Source organism: Thermobia domestica, chromosome 11, assembly GCF_964235325.1.
Source record: "Thermobia domestica chromosome 11, izTheDome1.hap1.1, whole genome shotgun sequence".
NCBI classification, from domain to species: domain Eukaryota; kingdom Metazoa; phylum Arthropoda; class Insecta; order Zygentoma; family Lepismatidae; genus Thermobia; species Thermobia domestica.
Window position 1 is genome coordinate 220,345,654 of NC_137464.1, and position 26,327 is coordinate 220,371,980.

At 38.4% G+C, this 26,327-nt stretch overlaps 1 protein-coding gene across 1 annotated transcript; it reads right to left on the minus strand.

The window, feature by feature from the left end:
* Positions 1–284: 284 nt before the first annotated feature.
* LOC145664761 (barrier-to-autointegration factor-like) lies at positions 285–26,327 on the minus strand. Its single transcript, XM_081731702.1, has 3 exons — positions 26,176–26,327; positions 17,821–17,952; positions 285–630 (listed from the first exon to the last, which is right to left on the minus strand). The coding sequence occupies exons 2-3, from the start codon at positions 17,947–17,949 to the stop codon at positions 475–477; spliced, it is 285 nt and encodes a 94-aa protein (XP_081587828.1). The 5' UTR covers positions 17,950–17,952; positions 26,176–26,327; the 3' UTR covers positions 285–474.

The following is a 26,327-nucleotide window of genomic DNA, read 5'->3' on the forward strand; positions in this document are numbered from 1 at the left end:
TAGATAGTTAATCGTTGTTGAAATGTTGCCGTTTACTTATACCTACAGCTCTTCTCGGTGGTCTACTGGCTAGCGCGTGCACTTTTGGTCAATGTGGTCCCACGTTCGATTCTCGGTGGGACAGCACAAAAAATTCACAATCATCACATTCACTAATCACCTGTCTCCTTTAGCCTAAAAGACATAGCACTGACCGTTAGAACTGAAATTTCATTTGACGTATATCTACCAGTAAATAACATATGCGTGAAGAATGTTATTATACGAACATAAATACAGGCAGATTAAATCAAAACAATATATTTAATACTCTGTTCTGATATAACAATGTACATTACATAAAATGCAAAGCAATTATCAACATATTAAAGTTGTATATTTAAACTGGCGTTTTCGAAGACATTGAAAGAGGTTAAAAGTATTTTGTTAGTGTTATTAAATAATTCATAATGACGTGACAACAATAGACCTTATTTAGTAAATCGCTATTCCATGTCTGTGATTGTACTCAAGGAAAGCTTGCCAACTCAAATAAGCGTATCTGGTGTTAATGCCGAGTGAACTGCACATCCATTTTGTCCAGCAGTATTTGTCCTTGATTTCCAACCATTTGCAGTAGAGACTTGCTGCCTGTGAAAGATAACAAATCACATTCATTATATATCTATTCGGAAGTCTGCATCTCTACAACCAAACCAAAACTGAAAGGAAATACATTAAATTAACATTTTACTTACAATATGCAACAATTGTCGTAATTTCATTACACAGTTTGATTTACATCGAAACCAATTTGTATTTCCAGTCACAAATGTTCAAACCGTTTGAGAAATACATTGTTTCTGAAATAATAAGCAAAGAAATAAACTTACATGTTTTTTTCTCTTATTCCCAATGCATACATTTACCAAAATCGCATACAGAATAGTTACGCCTTTTCGTTTCTATTTGAAGACTGGGGCCTGTGTGCTTTTAAGCAGTGATGCTTTCATTAGATTCCCGTCGCGAGGAATTTCAGTACACTGGATGACAAAAGAGGTACTTTTGGAAATACTTGGAATCCATATTGAGGACAATATGAGTTATGGTTCCGGTGGGGAGTTTCATAGTTGGAGGGGATTTCCCCCTTTCTCCCACTGAAATCATCACTATTTTTAAGCACTCGACTTACAGAAGAAAACAGCAACGGCCATGTGTGTTTGTCTCGAAGTTAAATGCCGGGTTTCAAGCCATGTGATGGCAATGCAAAACTGATAGAGCTTTCTCAGGGTAATACGTAATATGATGTGTACCCTATATTAGCGGTATTGAACATTTTTTCGCATATCCGTAAGTATATAACGATAATTTTCCATTCAAGCATGTATCCTCAGATTGAAGCTATTCTTAATTCAAATTATAAATAAATCAATCAAATTTAAATTATAAAAGTTATTACTTATTAACTCGTTCGCTGCCACCTGACGACATATGGCGTCATTCATACCTATTTCTGTGTGTCATTGACGCCATTTGGCGTCAAAAGATAATTCTCATTCTAGACATTCTCTGTAAAAGGCACGCAGATATTAGAGGACTGCACCGGCGAGTCCGAGCCTTCAGGCCCAAGTCTAACCCGGACCGCGGGCCGGACTCAGGAGTACAAAGCATATATCAGTTCTCGCCCGGGCCAGGCTCGGGCAGTACATTTTTAAATATACGATTATATTTCTCGGACCTAACTTTGAAAATATACTGTACAACGATATTTATTGGACCGTTCTTTCTGAAGAACTTCTAAAGCACAACTGCAAAATTAAACTTGTAATTACTGTAAATAAAAATACAATTTTGCGTTGATTACGTTTCTGTAGTTCGGCTTATTAAGGGCTCATTTGATTATCACACGAGCTCAGGTCGGGCTCGGGCCTAAATGCTAAAGCATATTTCGGACTCGGGTTGGGCCTCACGGGCCGGGCTGAAAATTCCGGCCCGTGATATAGAGCTCTTGTACTCTGGTGGCACACAGTGTTGGCCTTGTCATTTTCTGTAGTGTGCTTTGTTTTCGCTAGATGTAGCTAGTTTGTTGCAAAAGGCTAAATGTTGCAAAAATGTAGGTGGCACATTGGGTTGGGATACTGACATCAAGGTGGCAGCGAAAGAGTTAATGAAATTACACAGTTCTATTAAAAACAGGAGAAACGTGCTAAGAATGTAATAGAATTATCTTATTTAAAATTTGTTATTCACCGTAATAAGTGATCCCGTGCCCACTCCTTCGTGGCTAAGGTTCATTGGTCTTCCTTAAGCCTCAAAGACAGTAGTAAGCAAGTTATTGTGTATATATATATATATATATATATATATATATATATATATATATATATATATATATATATATATATATATATATATATATATTGTAAAACTTTGTCTCATATAGGATTTTGGGTAGAGCATTTAATAAAAAGGTATCCCAACTTGCCGATTGGGAAAAAATACAAGTACTTTCTGGCCCTTGTCAAAATTAGTTTGTTGATGTCTGCGATCAAAATATATTTTATAACTTGCGATTAAATTATCCTGGACGATCCCACGTATCTTATTCAGATGTTCTTTGTTGACGCATAACGTCGGAGTTGATGCTAATGCTATATCAGAGATGGTCTTAGGTTCATAACCGTGCATAAGGAAAAAAGCTGAATATTTAGTTCCGGCTGGTACAAATGTATTAATTGCGAATGTTATGTATGGAATTAGTTTTGGCAATTGATTTTGATTTTCCTGTACAAAAAATTTAAGAGCGTTCTGTATTATTCTGTGAAATGTTTCCACTACACCCAGATTTTTGTGGTCATACGCTGGACAAAATTTAAATTCAAAATTGTAGAATTTTAATAAGTTCTGTAGCCTCTTAGCGTTATGTACAGGGTGTCTGTCCAAATACAGGTATAAAAAAGCTCCGTACTTAAGAATAATGTCATATATAAGAAATTGTTCAATTTCTTCTGCTGTGATGTTGTCTACAACTCTGGTGACACAATATCGCGTGGACATTTCAATAGCAACTAGTATGTGTTTGAATTTTCCATCTCCGACCGGCACTCGTCCAATTGAATCAACTGCCAGGCAGTGGCAATGGGTTTAGATGGGTGATGCAGTAATTGGCCCGATGGTTTAGCTGGTAACTTCTTGAGTTTTTGGCAAAGATTGCATGTCTTTATTCTATTGACTATGTAAGCTATCATGTTAGGTAAATAGTATTTCCTAAGCGCCGACCGGTATGTCTTGGTGTAACCGAAGTGCAATGCCATTGGGTTGTTATGGATAGCCTCGAACCATTTGACTAGTAAAGAGTTTGGTACGCAAAGTAAATACAGCAGTCCTAATTGAGAGTGTTTCTGAGTCCTATATAATAATCCATTTTTAAGAGTATTTCGCCGCACGGAGTGTAGATAATTTGCTAGGTTCTTTATTCTCCAATATAGTAATGATGTCCGAGAATGAAGGGTCCTTCCTTTGTTCATCTGCTAAATTAGGTAACATAATGGACTGGTCAATTTGAAAAGTGTGCTCTAAAGAATGTGAAGCAAAAACTTTAGCGTCTTCTGTGTCGGAGAAGTTATCAACTTCTTGGTTCTCGACCTTTTGTATATCTTGTTTGTCCTCTAAGCGGCTAAAAATGTCTGCCAGATGCTGCTGACTTTTAATGTGTTGTATTTCAAAATTGTAATCCGCCAAGAATATTTTATAGCGACTAAATTTCCCGACTTTGTCCGGCTGGGTAGTGAGTGAAGTCAAACATTTAGCGTCTATAAATAATTTAAATCTCCTATTCAGTAAGAAATATCGAAATTTTCGAAGAACATATATCAGTGCATATAGTTCTTTTTGCCATGTTGAGGCCTTTCAGTTTTGATAAAACGTCGACTACAATAGGAAACAACACGTTCCTGATTAGTTTTATTATCATAACAAGCCAATATGCCGCCTGCGGAGGTTGACGATGCATCTGAATATGCTCGGATTTCCAATGATGAATCAAAATGAAATAAAGATGGAGCTTGTATAATATCCGTTTTAAGTTTTTCAAATAGCTCATCATGCTGTGTTGTCCATTTACATTTTGAATTTTTGTCTAAAAGAATTTGGAATGGTTCCACCTTTTCCGTGAAATCTTTAATATGCGTCCTCAAATAAGAGCATAGTCCGAGGAAACTCTTCAAGATCCGTTTAGAGGTTGGTTTCTTAAAATTGCGTATTTTGTTGGCAATTTTAGGCGATATTTTAATCTCCTTTCCATTAACTGTGAATCCTAAAACTTCTAATTCCGAGTATAATAGATGGGTCTTGTTCGGGTTTGCTCTAAAGTCGTGTTTTCTTAACGTTTTAAAGAGCAATTCCAAGTCTGACAATTGTTGTTTCCAATTATTGCTCCCTATAACGAGGTCATCCGCAAAGGCTGTTATGCGCGGTGGTAGACCCTCTAAAAGCATTCAGCTATACTTAGGGCAGCGGCGGACGAAGTGTGTACCATTACGCAGCGTTGAAACTTATAGGCCTTCCTAGTATGATTGAGCTCAAAGGTCATGTATTTTTGACTTTTGGGATGCAATAATAACTGGAAATAACTGGTTTTATGTCGATTGTTGAAATACAAGATTTGCCTCTAAGTACATGTAAAATGTCTTCTGTGCACTGGAACGGAATGCTTAAATATTGTGTGAAATTATTACAAGCCTGTAGATTCAGAACTAAGCGGAACTCTGAAGTATTTGGCTTCTTCAATATGAGAAGTGGCGAGGAAAAGGAACTGTCACTAGTCTATTTAATAATATTGGCGTCTAAAAGTTGTTTAATTTGTAAATCCATTTGTGGTCTTACTGCCAATGGAATGGGAGGTGATCTCTGATGAAAAGAGGCTCCTTTATCTATCCTTATTTCATGCACATAGCCACGAAAGTAGCCAATGTCAGTTGGTGTATAAGAAAAGACATTCCTGTATCTAAAAAGTAAATTATGCACAGCTTTTTTCTGTTGACTCGTTAAATTTGGATTGATGTCAAATAACTTAACATCAAAAAGTGACTTGGTCTCTTCTAGTCTATTTTGCTTTCTCGAGATTATGTAAATGTGTTTGTAAGGCGTGAACAGTTGTAAATGTTTCTAACGCTATCTTTTGCAAAAAAAAAAGTTTTCTTTAAACCTAAGGATAAAAAATTTATTTTCTGCTCCTCGATGGCCTGAGGCAGAACTTGTCTAATGACCTTTTAATTTTCTGAGAAAATACGCATCTATAGGCTCGTTTTCACCTTGTTGGACTTGAAAAATTTCTAATTCCGCCCGGTATGCCGGTAATCTTGGTTTACTGAGTTCAACTAATTTGTCTTTTAATTGTTCATAATTAAGCGCGTCTAACTGATTCTGGGCCTTTAACTGTAGGACTAAGTCAAGTGCTACGTCTTGTAAGTACATAGGTAATAGTTCTTTCTTTTTCTGATCATTCCACGATTGCAACAATGCAAGATGGTCGAAAAGCATAAAAAATCTATCGGGGTCCTCCGTAACGTGTCCCGAATACTTAGTGAGGTGTGGTATATTAAAGGAAGGGCGCGAATTCTGCTCCATATTTGTATCGTCCTCCGGAAAAGTGTTCTTTACTGTTCTAGTTTGAGGCATGCACTAAAACAAAGTCAAGTCTGATTCACTAATTGTACACTTAAGAAAATCACATACCTTTGCAAAAAAATAGTTCACTTTCAAGTTAATAAAATACTGTCCGGTAGGGGAGTATTCAGATCGATACTGAGCCGGTCAAAGCCTCTTCCATGTAAAACTTTGTCTCATATAGGATTTTGGGCCCATTTAATAAAAAGAGCGTCCGGAATCGACTCCCACTACCAGTTTTATTATAAAAAGTTTCCTCTATAAAAGTATTTTCACAAAATACTATACAAATTGATCTCTCTAGAATCAAGGTGAGTTATAGGTGGTCTTTGACCGTAACGTCGCAGACGGGATCTCCAACAGAGCCCCGAAGCAGGCAAAGAGGAGTGGATTTTAGGTGCCCAAAGCTCCGAAGCAAGCAGTGGGTAGGTTAGATGGCTAACAGAGCCCCGAAGCAGGCAAAGCGGCTGAGGTTGGGATTCCCAGTCAGAGCCCCGAAGCAGGCAAAGCCAAGAGAAAGGATAGGCGTAGTCCCGAAGCAGACTAGAGGCCCTGGGGTTAGGTTACTCCTAAAGTCCCGAAGCAGACAGTAGGAGGGTCACCAGAAAACTGGTGTCGAGTTGCCTTCATCCATCCAATTTATAGGGTCCTTTTGGGTGGCGGTGGCGCTGCTGCTCCGATGTCGTCTTCTGCTCCATGGGAGGGGCCAGAAGCCTCGTCTGCATGTGATTATAGGTCCCTCTGGGGGGAGACCCTCTTGCTGAACCATGTGGTGGTGTTTGTAAACATTGATGCGTGGAATTGCTTGTTTACGACATCACATAGGATATTACAATATATATATATATATATATATATATATATATATATATATATATATATATATATATATATATATATATATCCTTGGTGCCGTGGAAGAAAGTTATACTTCTATCAAACGGTTGTTTTTTATTATTATTTCTCGTCTCTAAATGCTTTGTTTAATTCACATTTATTGGTTTATTTTAAGACAAATGATGATTCATTGGATTGGAGAAGTAAGTCATCCTTTCAGCACCAAAACTACCTAGTATATCAGTTTAAACTTACAGCTTAATGTGGGATCCGAACCACACGAGTATCGTACTAAATTACGAGAATCTTTGAAATGCTTAAAATGAAACGAAGTGTTATATACTAATTTACTTTCTTCCATTACATAGAGTTGCTCAAGTATTACGTAATGACATTTATAGTAATTTTGGCAGACCTTCTCCTCTCTACTTTAGGCAAACATTACCAGGAGGAAGGGGTAAATAATCTGCTTATCATTTTTTCTTTTAAATTTCTCAGAATCTGTTACATTTCGTGGCTTTCAGAGTCTGTTTTAACTCATTGAAGGTATGATGTTTCCTATCACACGTATTATCTTTTTTTTTCTTTCTTTTTAAGAACGGTTAATTCATTGGCAATATGTTCTGGCGGCGTTTGTTATCTTTAGTGAACTTGTTTCCTTGACTTTCTACTTTATTTTAAACCTTTTGTCCCTGGCCCAACAAAACGAGTGCTTCGTTCAAGTTTGCCATTTGACTTGCCATACTCAGAAGTTGAAGAGAATAATTATATGCCTAATCCTGTGAAAAATATGCCCTGATTCCCTTCCTATACTATAATATTCTCTTCCTTCTTCTTCGATGAAATCCGGAACATTTAAGCGTCTCGAGAAATATTTTCGGGACGCCGGGACGCAGATCTCGATTCCGTGACGGTCCCGGATTTTCTGGAACAAATGGCCACCCTATTATGTATATGTACGGATGGTAACCTCTAGTCGAGTAGCAAAGCTAGTTGTCGAACTCTCTCGGAGATACAGACTGCAAGTTATTCAAAATGAAATGAAATTTCTGAGTTTTACGTCCCACCGTTATGCCGGATAAATGGAGACGGTGATTATGAGAAATGAATGAAATGGTGGAATGAAGAAGGTGGGAGGAAGCGTGAGAACTCCGAGGAAACCCACGCACACGGTGTTTGTCCACCACAAAATTCGCTTGGCTGGAACAGGGTTTGAACCCGGACTAGCATGCTCCTACAACGATACATTCACAAGAGAAAGTGCAAGAATTCTCGAAGAAATTAGAGTGTTTAATAACAGAGGAAATAATTATGTAACGGTTATTATGGGAGATTTCAATGACTAAATAGGACAGAGAGCACAAAACGAAGAATCAATAATAAATTTCGGACACGGCAAACGATAAAAACGTGGAAACCTCTTAGTAGAATTCGCCAAGGTCGAGCAGATATACATCACGAACACCTTGTTTACGAAAAAAGCGTACAGAAAATGGGAACATCAAACTGAAAGGACAATGAAAAATAACAACATCATATTAATCAGAAGATATGCGATTGAACAGTGCCATGTTCTAAACACAAAGTGACCATCCATTGGTAAGGTATAAAACTCACCTCAAGTCCAAACTGGAAAGAGGTATGCTTGTAGGAGGACAAGGACATGTAGAAAGAAAAAAAACTTTTAGAGAGCAACGTAACGTATTTCAACTAGATCTGAAATACAGTTTTGCCACACTCGAGGAGGATATGGATATATCAGAAATTATTCACAAGAATTCTGATCGCGAAAAATGAAGAGAGAATCTCTAATTAAACACACTGTCAGATGATGGAAATAAGAGGAATGAATATTAACGGTGATACCACGACATAAAAAAAAAATAGAATATGTGGAACTTTGCAAGACAATTTGAATATGTATTCCAGATGATACAAGAAAGTTTAAGAGCAGCCTAGTCAGAAAAAGGATTAAAGGCAATCAGCGACGGACAAAAGCACATCACAACTGAAGGAGATTGAAGTATTCCACGTATCTTTACGTATCTTTATCCTATTAAATCAATGAAACCAAAAAACAACCGAGCATCTGCACGTCTGATTGGCTACTCTCGCTTCCTCCATCGTCGGATTGGCTACTTTCGTTTCCGCCATGATTGTTGGCTCAAAACATGGCGATCTTATTGGGTGGAGTGGGCAGAGTAGGAGTGGCGAAACTGTGACGTATGGCTTCAAGATTTTCTTGTAAGGGCAGATCCTCTATTTTATAACACCCTTGATTCTAAAGCAAGTTATATTCAAGTTTTAAACCGGAAGTGAAAGCGAAACTGAAGAGAAAACGGATATACTTCAAGCAGGAGTAGCGTATGCTATAAAAATCGTGGAACGACCGAGGCACCAGGAGATGACGTTAGATTAATAAAGGAAGTGGTGAAGAAGCGGTGCAGCTTCAAACTAACTATGTACGAAGCAATCGTGTTCTCGTGAGGTGGAGGAGTCCCGCAATCATAAGGCTGTACAAGAAAGAAAACAAGGAAAATAATTTACAAATATTGACTCTCAGATTAGAAAAACAGGTCAGACCTCGCCAACCAGGAAAATTGCCTGCATTTATAAGTGGTTACAGCACAGTAGATCGTATTCAAGTGGTGACTGAACCGATAGAAAGGTGAAATGACTATGAATGTCTGCGCGTTTCTGTGCTGCATTTGTCGACTAAGAAAAAGCTTTCGATTCGGCAAAGACTTCGGCGTTTATTGACTCTGTTACATCAAGTGCTGTCGAACACACTTATAGAATTTATGGATAGTATTTATAAAGAAACCACCGCAAATGTCCCGCTTTCTGGATGTAGAAAGATAGTAAGAATGAAGAAAACCACACAACATAATGATACTAGGTCCTCCCAAACTTTTTACAAATGTGCTTGAGTATGTGTTTTGATTTCTCAACTGGTAAACTAAAGGAATAAATTTAAATGGAAAGCACGTGACTCGTCTTGATTTTACTAATAACTTTACTCTCTTCCCAAACAGGAACACATATCTACAAAATACGATACAATAACTTAATATCAAAAGCAAAGAAGTCAAGATAGAAACAAATATGAAAAAATATATATAATCTTTAACAACTTGGCAACTAAGTCAAGGATTGAATAGTGAAATCATGGTTATAGAATAATGAAACCTACGTCTAACTAGCACCGAAAATATCCATGGATGGCAACATTATAGAAATTTACCGACGTACTAAGCAGGGGCGGATCCAGGGGAGGCGATTGGGACAATCATCCCCCCCAGAAGAGGAAACTTTCTTATATTATATATAAATAAAACCCACCCCAGAGTTTGGAACTTTTAAAAGTAACTCTAAGTAGCAGTGTTACAACCCCCCCTTGAGAAATGCGCCCTGGATCCGCTTCTGGCACTAAGGCTGGAATGCCTTCGCCAGGAACAGCTTCGTATTGAAAAGTAACATACGAACGTTTAAGAATGCTTAAGGCGTAAAATCTTCAATAAATGAGTTCTACCTGTTTTGATATATGGATCGGAGATGTGGATACTAACAAAATCAGACATTCACTATCTTCACACTACACAACGAAAAAACGGAGAGAAGTATATTAGAAAGATAGAAAGATATTCGCATAATCAGATGCATGACAAGAGTGTAGACTATAATGTCGAAATATGTGGCTGTTAATTTAGAATAGTACCTAGTCCGTTGACCACGTACTGAGCCTAACGGCAAAGAAAGGCGGCGTGGACTGCGTTGAGCACGACTGTTTTTATTATTTTTTTTTTAATATTATGAGAAGAACTGTGTGTTTTTGCCGCGTTGATGTTGATGTGCCAACGTGCACGCCACCCAGGTGTAAAAAGTCTTGATCACTGTTTGAAGTTCAATATTAATTTATTGAATTGTAGATTCAAGAGCCAGAAACGTCGTGTTGTCACTCGAGGGTTTTTAAATAAAATTTCATTCTCATACGATGGGCGGTCCGCAGAAGGTAACACCTTCTCTGGGGCCATGACTATCTATTTACTTGTAGTTCCATTTGAAGATGGATTCAGGATTTATTTATTTTATATATTTTTGGTTAAGCATACATAAGAAGATGATATCAGAATGTCATGTGACGTAATTATCAAACAGAATATAAAGCCATAGTAGCGACGAGGGTGTTAATATGCTCTGGGGTTACATAGAACAGATTCAGACACTTGGAGCCACATTAGTTTAAAAAATAAACATGTGCATTGATCAAAATATGTGCAATGCATGAATGGATAACGACGATATATTCGACGAAGGGGCTTATGCCTAGATAGACAATGGTGGCCTGAACACGTTCATAGATAGCAAGATTATCTATTGATAAATATGCATAACTTGATAGTGCTGGAATCTGTTCTAAGAGTTCATGAAGAATCGGATAAGCGTCTGCTATTTGGCATTGAATGTAACGAGGGCGAAAACTATACAAATGCGGTAAAAGTGTTAGTATAATGGTGCGACGTTAGACCTCTTGTGTTGACATTCGGGGCATAGTAATCCTCACGTTTTTGTATATACCCATCAGGCATATCTTGAAGGTAAAAAGCATCGCAGTCATTGTCGTATCTAAGGGCCGTCTACATTGCGTCTGTTCTTTTTTGCTGTGATAGCTGGAAATCTGACGAATCGGAGGAATAAGATGATTCAAGCGTTTTTTCTAAAAGAATAACGGGGTAGATTTGCGGTAGTTCTTTATCTATCATTTTTGCATCCTCCCGTTCATGTTTCAAAGCGTCGCCTAACACCAGCCATTAGAGACTTACACCCTCTCTGTGCCACTGGTTTCAAAAACATCTGTATTTGAGTCAATACAATACCATCTGATTGGCTAAATGTAGTAACATTAAAGTAAGAAAGCAACAACGAAATACAGAAAGATTAATACTTATGAGAGAACTTAACATTAATAAAGCAGTGCAAGATAGAGCACTAATGGGGTTAATATACAGAATACAAATATGTAGAGAAAGAATTTAATTAGGTGTAGTATGATAAGAACTGCATTGACATCACAATCTTATTGTGAAACGTTAGTTGAAGCACACGATAGTTATACCTTCTGTCTCATGGCGCATTGAGAGTGGTGTAAGACGTAATGAAAACCTAATGTTAGTTATGAGTGGAAACGGTGCTAAGTTGTGAAAATATTGGGTAGATGATCGATGATATAAATACGAAACATGGATCTCTGATGTGTCCAGATTTGTTGTGTGAACATAAGAAAAATGAAATGAAATCTTTAAGTTTTACGTCCCACGGTTATGCCAGTTAGGCTAAAGGAGACGGTGATGATGAGAGATGAGTGAAAGGGTGGAATGAAGAAAGTGGGAGGAAACGGGAGAAGCCCGAGAAAACCCACACACACGGTGTTTGTCCACCACAAAGTTCACTTGGCGGGGGCTGGGATCGAACCCGGGACCCCAAGCACCAGAGGTGAACGCTCTACCACTGAAGCACCGCGGCCCCTGTGAACATAAGAGTGGTAAGGTAGTTGAGCGGGTGTTGATAGCGATAGGGGGTGTCTGGAAGAGTTGCAATTCTTAAGGTGTCAAGTTGCAGCGGATGAGCATTTGTAATGCGAGACTGAATGTATCTTGTCTGTTGTAAGGACGAGTGTTAGTGTAAAAATTTAAAGAGGATTAGTGTAAAAGTTTATATAATTTTGTTACTGATAAAGGCAAGTCTGGCCAGGCATATATATTTAACTACGTATATACGTATTATGTGTTATATATTTATAATTTCATCTTGGAGATTGCTTACTTATTTGTATGTGTATATCTGCTAAAACTGTGTATTTCTTGCTTGGATTTCTTTCAACTTTATTTAACGAACTCAACATTCAAGTTTTTATAAGATTTCATTATATATATAGTTTTTTTCTTATAGTGATCGATGGAATTTTCCAGAGGCTTGCGACGGTTGCTCGCATTCAAAAGGTTTGCCCAGGGAGTTATCAAAAACAACTCAAATGATAATTTCGCGACTAAATGAAACGCACATGAATAGCGTACGAATTGTTTTTTGCTGAATTGCGACTGTGGTCGTGCAATTGTTGTGTGAGTGCAGTACAGAGGTCAGTACTGCTACTGCGAACCCTGTCCGTTGCAGTGGTGGCAGGACTGCGGATGTCCACATGTCAGGAACTGGGATGTCAGGAATCCAGACACAGTTAGTGTTGGACAGAGAGAATGTGGTTGCTGGATCGGAGGGATCAGTGCCGGATTAAGGGAGGGGCATAGGGGGCTATAGCCCCGGGCCTCCAGGTGTATATGGGCCTCCATTCTGATCAAAATCTCAACTGGTTATCTAAAAGAATCACGAAGATACAATCATCACAATAAAATAAAATATGATCAGAAATATTAAATATTTTCCCTTAACTTTCCTACTGTACTTTCATAGAAATGTATTACATGAAGTCAGTAGGGGCAGGGAGTAATCTACACTCCCCAACACCCTCCAAATTTCTTTACACACACCCCTGGAGGGAAAAGGAATACTCCCCCAAATCCAATTGTATCAATCAGTATCATATAGGTTATTTGTTACATCAAGTTAAAAAAGGTTTAGCGTTTAAGGAAGGAAGGCAATATTCTTATTTATTTATTTCACTTCAAAATACGAAGCGAGCTCGTTCTCATGTACGGCTTCGAGAACCACATGACCTCATTGTCTCGGGCGGTGTTTCGATTGAAACAATTGACAAAACAGACCGCTGATACTACCCTCCTGGGTTCCGAGGTCGTTTCCGAGAAAAGAGATTAATGGACAGATGCAGATGACTGAAATTGGCAACGTCTTGAGCTGTCATTCACCTACTTCCTCCTCAATAAGGAAAAACGTGACAATATAGTAATAAGCCTATACCAGATTCAGTTAGTAAGTACTACTCTGCAACAGGCTCGCAACCAGAGGAGGGCTAGGGAGGGCCTGGCACTCCCTAAATTTTTCATGTCCCCTCCAGACCTCAATACAAAATGCACAATTTAGATATTTGTAAGAGAATTTTTAATGACTTGGCCCCTCCTAATATGTTCATGGCCCCCCAAAGCTCTGTGGCTGGTTTCGAGCCTGCTTTTCAAGTGGTGTATCAACGGACGGACGTTAGAAGGGTGTAGTCAAAACGTTTTTAGAAATGAAGAGATCGATCGAAGTAAGAATTATATATATTTTAGACTGAGTCTAGTGTTATACAGGAACGCATTTGGCGCTACCTTAATTTTTTGTAAAGTATATTTTTATTCACGTAAATTCATTGAGCGGAACAGGGCTCGTAGCGAGTCACTTTTTTAACTAAAATTTACTTTTCTTCAAGTGGTCTCTAAAAGTTACTTTTTTTTTTAGATTTGTCACTAAAAGTTACTTTTCTGAGAGGTAAATAGACTTTTTCGTGTGATTTATGTTTTGCGTTGGCAGTTTTCTAAGAAAAATATCATAAAAACAAATGGAAAAAGGCAGAAACTTGTTACTCATTACTCTTCTGAAAGCTTCAATACTTGCTTTCACATGTAAAACAGTCAGCTTTATTCTCACTTCAGCTTTTATTCTTTCTAAAGCACAGTGGACGGTTGGTGGATGCTTAAGCTCTCAAGGTGGGGTTGAGACTTAGGTGGGGCACAGGCCCCTTCAAACCTTTGATCATGAAATAACAAAAGTGCTAGAAACAGTATGTCAGATCTGTGAAAATGACATGAAGGATTGCAACGTAACTTTGTGTATAGACAATACGCAAAGAATAAACGAATACGGGTTTTTATTTTCTGCGAAAAAACGGTTTTAGGGGGCAAAAGAACCCACCCAAAATTTTGAAAGTTGAGGTCTGAAAGGCCAGAGGAAGTGAACTGAAGTGAATGAAATTTTGCACAGATACTGTAGACATAAAATGAGGGAATACGGGTTCCATATTTTCCTGGAAAAACGGTTGGGTGAGGCACGGAACCCTCCAAACCTTTGATCACGAAATATCAAAAGTGCTAGTAACAGTATGTCAGATGTATGTAAAGAACGTGAAGATTGCAACGAAACTTTGTGTATGAACAATAGGCAAAAAATAAACGAATACGGTTTTTTTTTCGGGGGGAAAACGGTTTTAGGGGGTAAAAGCCTCCGTCCAAAATTTTGGAACTTGACCCCGAAAGGCAAAAAGAAATGGGCCGTAGTAAATCAAATGTGTACAAATATTGTAAAGGTAAAATGAGGGAATACGTGTTTCGTATTTTCCTGAAAAGAAAAATAAACTGTTGAGTGGACCGAGCCGTTGAGTGGCGGAAGGAGTGGACCGAAGCGAATGAAGTTGTATTTAGATATTGGATATGAAAAATATGGCCTTTCGTGTTTCACAAGTGTCTCCATCCGATTTCTTCAACTTTGGCAGATCAACTACAAGCACAAACAGTATAGCGTATTTTATAGTATTTCAGGAGGCACCTTTAACCCTTACAATGTTTTTCCGCATAAACAAAAACACGTGTCGATTTATTTCCAGTTTGCTGTTGATGTGCCAAATTTGAAGCAATACGGATAGGGACACTTGAGAAACACGAAAGGCCTTATTTTACATAGGGTCTATATATCTTTAATATCTACACACAATTTCATTTGCTTCGGTCCACTCCTTCCTGCGCTTTTGCAGTAATATTTACTTTTTTATTCGGCCAAGGCCCCAACACTGCTTTTCCGCACAAATTAAAACACGTTTCATTTATTGTTTTGCAAATTGTCCCTATAGGAAGTTTCGTTGCAGTTCTCCATATTCTTTAGGAACTTCTGACGTATGCTTATTTGCACTTTTGATATTTCGTAACCAACGGTTTAGAAGGTCCAGGCCTCACTCAACCGCTTTTTTCGACGAAAATACGAAACCCAATTATCTCATTTTACGTCTACAATATCTGTGCACAATGTCATTCAATCCGGTGCACTTCTTCTTGCCTTTTGAGCCTCAAATTTCAAAATTTTGGATGGGGGCTTTTGCCCCCTAAAACAGTTTTACCGCAGAAATGAAAAAACGCATTCGTTTATTTTTTATGTATTGTCCATACACAATGTGTCGTTCCAATTCTTCATGTCCTTTAAGCATTTCTGACATACTGTTATTGTCACTTTTGATATTTCACGTTACAAATTTTGGAGAGGTCCCTGTCCCACCTAAACGTTTTTTTTTTTTTTTTTTAAGGAAAATAAGAAACCCGTATTCCCTCATTTTATGTCTAGAATATTTATGCAAAATTTCATTCACTTCGGTTCACTTCCTCTGGCCTTTCGGCCCTCAACTTTCAAAACTTTGGATGGGGGCTTTTGCCCCCTAGAACAGTTTTTCCGAAGAAAATAAAAAAAAACGTATTCGTTTAATTCTTGCGTATTTTCATACGCAAAGTTTCGCTGCAATTCTTTATGTCCTCTACATACATCTGACATACTGTTACTAGCACTTTTGATATTTCGAGATCAGAGTTTTGAAGGGGTCCGTACAACACCTAACCGTTTTCTCCAGGAAAATATGAAACCTGTATTGCTTCATTTTATGTCTACAATATGTGTACAATTTCGTTGACTTCGGTTCACTTGTTTTTGGCTTTCGGGCGTCAACTTTCAAAGTTTTGGGTGGGGGCTTTTCCCCCCTAAAACCGTTTTTTTCCGCAGGAAATAAAAAACAGTTATTCGTTTATTTCATGAGTAGTATCTACCTGGCAAATTTTATCAAAATCGGAGTGTTACACTTTGGAAGTGTTACTTGTTAGACAATTATGAACTTCCTACTGTTGGAAACACGCTGAATCCGTAACTGGTTACTGGCTGTCGGAATGAAATAGCGATGTTGTCTAGTGTTCTTCACAGTCACAGGTGAAGCATAACTGTTTTGTAGCTGTGCCTCTTAATCGTCTAAGCAGGGACACATAAGTGAACTGTGTTCCACGGATGTTCTTCACACAAAATCTAAACTTTTCCTGAGCTGTCTGAATGGGATCATCCACTCGCTGTAATCATGCCTTAGCCACATGAATCTTCATAGTCCCACCGACACTATCACATGGGCCCTTCCCATGTGTAGTGGCAAAGAAATGTCATTCTGCCTACAGGTTGAAGTCTTCCTATGGTGCAGTAGGCTGATGAAATTTGATTTTTGTTCTCATACTGCCTACCAGCATCATCTGTGAAGTACACGACTTTCTGTATGTGTGGTAGATTGTGTTTTAAAAGTTGTAAGACTTTCTTCCGGAATGTGTACACAGCAGTGGTAGTATGTTCCAAAGAATTGCTGTTGACCCACATACAAGCATTAATTTTTTTTATGTCAACTACCTATTGGTATGATAATATGTCTTTTATGTTGAATATATGGGTTTAATCATAGATATCCATATTACATGTACTATTCGACTATGTTTTTATTACCTGAACACAGCCATATTGTACCTTTGATAACTCGCACAATATTGTGAATCACGAAATCACATTTGTTGTGCAAGGACACATACCACAGCAGGTTATTTCCCCACATGTTGAACAATATTTCTCCAGGCCCTTTAGCAATATAGTCGCCCAAATATGGCCGATATTGACATTAAGTTACAATAACATCCATACACATGAAGGGGCAACATACCACCATGTGAAATATAAACCGATGTTCTGAGGAAAGTCCAAGGTTGTCAGTCATAAAATAAAGGTTAGTGGTTCTTTCCCCTTCTACACCATAAAGATGACCAAACTTGGGTCACTATTGGATGAATGACCTTACACATTCGACCCGCCATTGTGGTGGCAACATTCGTGATATTGGTTTCTTATCTATCTATTTTTTATTTTTTATTTTTATTATTTTTTGTCTGTTCCCGTATATTACTATGTGTATTGTGACAAAGTTTTATGTTCCTCACATTCACCAAACTGTAACTACAAATATTTTAATATATGCATGTTTTTAGCATTTTTCACGTGTTCAGTGCCCTCTATCTTGGAAACGGTGAACCATCAACATGTACCACTTTTCATTTCAACTCCCTCTTGATACCTCATATCAAAACACGAGCAAAACCACAGACGGTGAAACTACAACATTTTTCAAAATTGACTGATTTCGCTTGGAATGCATGATATTATTTGTTATTGCTCACAAAAAAATGTTTAAATAAAAAATATTATGGAATGCACAGACAAAATTAATAATAATAATAATAATAATAATAATAATAATAATAATAATAATAATAATAATAATAATAATAATAATAATAATAATAATAAATTTTAATATTTGTCGCAGTGACTTACATTGTATATGCCTCTTTGTTTCAGTCTGCAGGCAAAGGAATACCCAATCCCAGGAACTGCTGTGAGAGGTTTGCTACACATCCTTCGACAAACGAAGTCCAAATGCTTCTGACTTACACTGTAAAACATTGTCTGAAATTCGAAAAATCGGACAACACTTTATATCGTATATACATCTAAACTGACACAAAATACGAGATATGACACTAAAGTTCCAGGACTGATGTTGACGCTTTGCAATCGCTGATGACGCATAATTGTTTTTCATGTGATTAATGCTGTGATATCAATATTTGGTAAACATTGGTCATCGAACAAACCCTGGTTCCAATCGTCATGGAATCTTAACGGAAAGAGGTTGAACATTAAGTTTTGCTGTAAGTTAGGCAAATCAGGAACAGGACCTCAGAAGGAAACCAGTCGTTCAGAGGATTTCCCACGTCACATGGACATGAACTGCAGTTGTTGAAAGAAAATATCTCCACTTCCGATTTGTGACTGAAGAGTAAAAAACTGTGCATAAGTTGATTAAGTTTGTAGACTCAAACTCTTCAGACGTAGATTCCTTAAACTTAAACTGGCACAGAAGGGAAGGCATTTTATTACTGTCCTTGATATCCCGATACCCGTGATGCCATAATTCAACCGTATTTCTAAGAATGACATCAAAAGCACTTTTAGAGACCCCTACAACGCGCAAAATGAGACTGTTTTGAAGTCTTCCACCAACTTCAACTTTCCAGATACCAGCAGTAGTCCTGGAACTTTATTGTTGAACATCTTAAATTATAAGAGATGGCAATCTGTCTCAATTATCCTAAAAGTGCCCAAAGGACTGTATATGTCCCTTGAGACTCTGTTTAAAAACTACAGCCACACAAAATTGTATTTTCTAAGTTTCTTTCTAAAAAATCTTTCGACTGATAACACCTTATGTCTGCTCGGAAAAAGAGAAATAAAGATGAGAAAGTGTATTTGTTGAGGTGAAAAACAGTGATATCAACATTCTTTATTCAAGAACATCAAATAAATAAATAACGTTATAGAAACGAAGATAGATTACTGAGTTTCAAGAAACTTACTGTAAGGTTTCTATGTTCTCGAACGTAATGTTCTGGCTCAGGAGATCATTGTATGCAGAAAAATATCTTTCAACATCAACTGAAACCAATGAAGCATTTCTTTTAAACTTACAAAACGAAAATTGAGTTGAAGTTGCACAGATTTCTATATCCGGAATGTTTCTGAAAATTAATCCAAATTTGACTTTCTCAAATCTGTCAAAGTTGTCTCTCACAGTTGTCAGTTTCTTCCATTGTTCCTCCCGTGCTTTGTACAGCACGCCGCGAATGTACGTACACACCATAATGCTTTTGGATACGGAGACTCTGGTTTCATTCAAGTTTTGTTTTCGCTCACAGAGTTTTGCGAGATGAAAGAGAATTCTCGCTCTTTTTTGTTGTTGTCCAGAACATTATAGTTAATGGCGCGGAAGAATACAAAAATCAATTTTTATAATATTGAAGTTCAGTACCAAATTTTGCTATCACATTTCGCTGCTATAATTTCAAACATTACAAATTATCGCCTGAAGTCTCGACGGCTCAAATAGAATAAAAATAATTTATTTTATTGTGTCGATAAAAAGTCAGAAAAAGGGAGCATAAAGGTGCTGAAAAATAAAAGAAGCAAAAAGAATAAACGACAAAGATTCCATTCACTTCATTTCATGTCGGAAATACGAGTACATGTCCAAAGTAGTATCGTCTCCTACCGGTGAGTGAACTCTCCGCAAAAGTGCATTTTATAATTTTATTTCGATAAAGACACAAGCGTAGCGCAGGCCCGTGAAGAAATTTGTGCTATTTGTGGGCAAAATACGACAATATCACAGGGAACAAGCAAAAGATGGTTAAGTTGCTTTCCTTTTGGATGTCCAAAAAGCTCCATGCAGTGGACAACCAAACACAGATAAAGTGGAGGGTTTTCGGGCAAGAGTCGAGCTACAGGACTGTGTAAGCATTCGTGACGCTGCCAAAGATATCACCAAACTGTGCTAAACTATTTGTAGAAAGCTGGAAACAAACAAAAAAAAAACTGCACACTTGAGTGCAACATGAACTGACTAAAAGAAACATTTACTTGGAAATTCTATCTGGGAATCCCTACTGGAACAATGAGCCTGAGCCTTTTCTGAGACGGTTGATCACGAATGATAGAAAGTGGATAAGCTACGACAAAAACCTTTAGCGAAAAGGAGTATGTTTAAAACGAAAAGAAGCTTTACAATTTGTGGCAAAGCCCACACTGCCTCCCAGGAAGCACATTTTATGCGTTTGGTGTTACTCTAAGCGCATCATGTCTTAAGAGCTGCTGCCTCTGCACAGAATGATAAACTCATTGGACTCTCAATACTTAGAGTGAATGCACCTAGATATTCAAAACAAACAGCCTAAATTGTTCAACAGAAGGAATGTCAGACGAGGGATGTTCAATAATTATTGTCCCCGGCATTTTAAAAATATTTGAGCTGGGATGGATTATGAGGGATATTGTAGCCTAATGTCTTAGATGACTATATGCTAAATTTCAGAACCATAGCTGCTATGTTAATATTCTTTTTTGTCATTTCAGGTGTGAGAGGTGGCACCTAGCTTGAAAAATGGAGAAAACCGAACAACGAGCTGTCATCAAGTACCTCCAGAAAAAGAGGTTAAGCCCAAAGGAGAATTCATGAGGACATGATCAGTGTGTTGGGTGATGGGGCTCCTTCCTACCAGGTGGTAAAGAACTGGTGCTGCGACTTCTGTTGCGGCAGCTGTCAACAGGCCCCTGGTGCTGGTCCTCCAACAACAGCATGCACCCCAGAAAACATTGATGTTGTGCATGATACGATTATAGCAGACATACGAATCACGGTGCAACAGTTAGCAGACATCATGCACATCTCTGTAGGCTCAGTGGATACCATTGTGCATGAACACTTGGGATTCAGAAAGGTGTCAGAGCGATGGGTACCCAAAATGTTATCTCGTGAACATCAGAAAGACAGACTTCGATGTTCGAGGGCTGGTTTGGAAGTTATGAGGGCAGACCTGATAAATTTGTGACAGTGGATGAGACGTGCCTTTACCACTATGATCCTGAGTCCAAACGACAGAGCGTGGAATGGCGGCACAGCAATTCGCCGCCCCCATGTAAGTTCAAGGTGCAAGAATCAGCACGCAAGGTTATGGCCACAATGTTTTGGGATGCGAAGATCGTGCCCCTTATTGACTACCTGGAGGTTGGACACACTATCACGGGGGCCTATTATGCAGCCCTAATTCCTAAGTTACGTGAAGCAATCAAGGAAAAACGGCGCGGGATGTTGCAGCGAACAGTGCTGTTCCACCAAGATAATGCTCCAGCCCACAAAAGCTATCTTACTGGTTCCGCAATCCATACTACTGGTTTTGATGTGTTGGAACATCCTTCCTACTCACCCGACCTCACCTTTTGAGACTTTCGTTTGTTCCCCAAGTTGAAGGAGCACCTCAAGGGGAAGAAGTTTCACTCAAATGCAGCTGTTATTGAAGCTGTGAAGGAATGGCTCACGGCTCAGTCAGAGACTTTCTTTGAAGCTAGACATAGTTGCTTTACAGCATAGGTGGAAGAAGTGCATTACTATGAAAGTAGACCTTTTGGGAAAATAATACTGCTTATAGGTCAAGAACAATAATTATTGAAACACCCTCGTATTACGTTGACAATGAAAGAACGCATACATCTTTAGATATTGAGACAATTTCGCTAGGAGGTTTTAATGCTTCCACCCCACCTTGCTTCGTCAGACTATCATTTGCTTTAGGATTGTAGAACTTCCTAAATGCAGATAATTTTAAAAATGACTCTTCAAACCACGTGCCTAGAAACAAGAGACGTTCCACAACGAGGGGATTACGGTGCTGCTGCAACAACGTCAGAAGATTATGTACTGAGTTTTAGACTTAGAACATGTTTTGGAAAAGTTCTGCTGCGTGATCGCTTGTCTGGAAGATTCGAATGTTTCTTAATATCTTCTAAGCACCGAGGACGCGTGGTCCAAGCGTACACCCAGTAATCTTTGTTGCGAGGAGTCCAATACAACAAGCCACTACGTCTATGTGGTATAGAACGGGTATTATTCTCCTCCCGAAAAGACGATAAGTAATCGTAGAATACTTCCACCCGTGCAGGTTTACTTTTGGCACGCCATTCGAAATAATTGTTGAAAAATAATTGTTGTGAAATAATCATAATTCTTTCACTAATTTCTTTCTTATTGTCTTCCAAATGATTTGTGCTGAGCTATATGGATATACCTCACTTGGTATAGACAAAATTCAAGGGAGAAATCAAAAGTAAGTGTTGAAAAATTACAATTCTTTTACGATTTGCTTATAAATACGGCGTCCGGATGTATGGCAGAAAATTACACAGCAAAAAACATAAACCTACCTGTGCTAGATGGCCACTAAAACACGAATGTTATCTAACCGAGTCAGAGAAGGGCGAAACTGGCGAGCCCGCGAAATAGCGAGACGGTGCGTTTGAAGGGAACAGGCGTGTAAGTGACGGTGAGTATACAGTTAAGCTGGGGTAGTGAAAACAAGTGTGTTTTCACAGAGATAAGTTTCACTACCACTTGGCATGGTTCATACTAGTAGCGCTCTACTTATAAACATAAAATACAGCTTTTGTATACTACAGAAATACACGATGGAAATATTTAATACACTCATCTTTCATATGTAGACCTACTCATTTTCTCCGGGCGGGGATCAGTGGTAGAACGTTCGCCTCTGGTGCATGGGGTCCTTGGTCGATACCAGCTCGCACCACGTGAACTTTGTGGTGGACAAATACCGTGCATGGGTTTTCTCGGGGTTCTCCCGTTTCCTCCCACTCTTCATTCCACCATTTCATTCATTTCTCATCATCACTGTCTTCTGTAGCCTAGCTGGCATAGCGTGGAACGTACAAGTGAAACATTTCATTTCACTTATTTGATCCGTCGTAGAGCACTTGTAATGATTTGACACTAGTAACCCCGCTGTATGCAAAGTGCCGCCAACTATCATCAGTCCACTGTCTCCTTTTGGCGGACAGCCGCCGAAGTGATGGACAAATGACTTTCGGTTCCAGGCGGAAAGCCACCGTAGCGGAAGCGAAGTGGCTGCCGTCGTCGTCAAGTTAGATGACAGTTGTTCCTTTTCCGCCAGACGGTGTTATAGAGACTTTTCGATTGTGAGAACTCGGTAAATTCCGCTGCAAGGGTATAAGAACAACAAGTAACACTACTACTCATGTAACTGTTGTCAGACAGTTCATACGCTTACAAAACTATTTTCGTGACCGATTACAGAAGATTTAGGGTTTTAGGGTTTAGATTTCTGGGCTTTCAGCCCTCACGTTTTGAGGGATGTCGTCCCTCGGCGAGCACACTATCCGGGGAAAGGGAAGGAAGAAATGATTCGGGAAGGAAGGAAGCGGCCAGGGACCTTTAAGTTAGGTACCATCCCGGCATTTGCCTGGTGCGAATGAGGAAAACCTCAATTTAGGATGCCTGGCCTGAAAAGGCGTTTTACACGTTTTCGACTGAGTGCCCCCACCGGGAATCGAACCCGGGGCAGAAGGTGAGAGCGTTAACGAGTACGCTACGCGGGGCCACTCCGATTACAGAAGAACATGTTACGTTATTTATCACCTGGGAAAAATGTCAAATATACTGAGTAAAGCTTTGCTCACTGTAAACAATAAAATCCAATTTAGAATTCTCTGAAAATTACAAGTTACTTCTGATATGCTCGGAAGAACATGTCTTTGATGTTAATTTGACACACAAGTAACACTCATAATTTGTAGTTATTTTATGTTTTAACCATGTATTGGTATAAAACTTTCAGGCTATAAATACCAATGCAATTCGTTGTTGGCAAAACTGAGAAAATGAAATCTTTAAGTTTTACGTCCCACGCTTATGCCGGTTAGGCTAAAGGAGACGGTGATGATGAGAGATGAGTGAAAATGGTGGAATGAAGAAAGTGGGAGGAAACGGGAGAACCCCGAGAAAACCCACTAGCACGGTGTTTGTCCACCACAAAGTTCACTTGGCGGGAGCAGGGTTTGAACCCAGGACCCCAAGCACCAGAGGTGAACGCTCTACCACTGAGCCACCGCGCCCCCTGGCAAAACTGAGAGTAGAGGATTAAAGGCGGCAGCGAAGTTCCTATCTGGTGGGTTAATGGAGATTGGTTTAAAGCCGGCACCGGCGGTTACATAAGAAATATGCCTGTTTAAGGACGACACTACGGATGCCGCTATATTACCGCCATGGCGGTAAAATTGCGGGATTCGTGCAATTTCGTAACGGTACCTCCGCCATCGGAGCGCCAAATTTTCAACGGCAGGCCGCCGCGGTTTGCGGCCGATCCGACTACGTCTTGCACATGGGGTACTTGTAAATCTAAAATACAGCTGTATTACGTTGTATTTAATTCTATCGCCTGCAGAAATTTGTTCTTTATAAATGTGTCTTTTCAAGCAAAGTATTGAATTTTAGCTGTAAATCTTCCAAAATGTGGTACGCCAAAAGTAAACCAGTACCCTTCTACTTATTTTTTTCTTTTTCTTTTTTTACGACAAAATGATAGAACCAGATCTCTTTATATATAAAAGAGGGAGTATAGATGAAGTGGAAGATCAAATTTTCATGCTACATCAATCATTTCCCTATTAAACCAATATAGTTATATTGAGAAAGTAGGCAAATAGCTATATGTTGAGTTAAAGTTTTGGAGGGGTCCGGACAAGGAGGACTCCCGTGAGTGATCCTGATTCACAACATATTTTTCAGCCTAACATCCCAAGATTATGCACCAAGGCTAAAGGAGGCGATGATTATTAAACTAAAAAAATCTTTATTACATATTTTGGTTGCATAAGGAAACCTTATAGCCATTGTCTCCCAGTGGTAGATCTAAAAGGTAAAAACGGGAAGGGGACAGGTTGAACCAAGAAGTATATCATGAGTTTACTATAAACTTTCAAAAATATGTAAATAATATCTTAAATTATTTTTGTCACTCAAAAAACTTTGGGGGCCTAGGCCTCCCCGGCCCCGACCTAGATCCGCTACTGTTGTCTTCATACCGAACTATTCTTGAACTGCGTGTTAAACCAACACACCGAAAAAGTGAGATGTTTAGCCGTCAATGCGGAAAATGGACAATGTTTAGCAGAAGGAGTCCAGCTATTTTTCTAATAAATGTTATAATTTCGGTAGTTTCTGTTCATATTAGGTTAATTTAGGTTAGGTTAGGTTAGTTTGGGTAAGGTTAATTTATTTTATGTTAGATCATATTAGTGTAGGGATCCAGCAAAATTTTCGGGGAAAAACTGATAGAATTTTGCTTATTTCTATTAATATTAGGATAATTTAAGGCATATATTCCGAATTTGGGCGTCCGCTTTCGTCAAGGTTTTTCGCTGTTATCTCCTTTCCACACTTTCTGCAATTTGTTATTAGGTTCATTAATCCGTGCTCTTCACTAACTTTTAAAAGATTTTGCTCGTTATCAATGTATTCCTTCACAAATGTTAAAACTGCTAGTTCATTGCCCTTGTACATTCGCCATATTGGTAACATAAATGCTCGTTTCTTTCCCACAATGCAACTGTTCGGTTACCTTGCGCCAAGTAGTTCCCTCCGCTCGCCATATAGTCCCATGTTTATAACCGCTTATATATAACAAATAAACAGATTTTTCGAGAGACTTATATATTATCACGCACATAAACGATCAAATTATTTATATATTTCCTGTAAATTTTAAAAATTTCGCTGGAAACGGACGCCCAACTTTGGAATTTAACCCTAATTTAAGTTAGTTCAGGTTAGTATAAGTTAGTTTAGGTTAGATTTGATTAGGTTACGTTAGGTCTAAATACTTGCATCTTCCATTTCTCCTGTAAATTTTGTAGTTTTTAAGTACTTCTGGACCCCGTCTGCTAAACATTTACCAATAGCCCTTCTCTTTCTAGTAACTCTGAGCAGCACCCAGAAATACCTATAATGGCAGACACTATCATCATTTCTATTATTATTTTGTTTCGGGTAGCAACGCTTGTTTCACCTGTTAAAGTAGATATGATTAGATTTTGGTAAATCTAATTCTAATTCTAAGCATTACAATATTATTCTATTATAAACGTTTAAGATATTAATCATATCTACAAAACATTCAAAAACATCGTTAGGCTTATAACTACGTAGCATTTAGCATGGCTACTATTATTTAAGTTTGTTAATAAAATTAAATTTCGACTACATACCACAGAAATGGAAATTTAAAGATAGGTATAAACTTGTTAATTTAGATTATCAGACCTAAATAGTTGGAGGGCTTAGGGCTTATTTGCCCAAGTGCTGATGTCTAAAACGAACACCAATTGTGGTTAACAGTTGTTAAGCAACAAAAATAGTA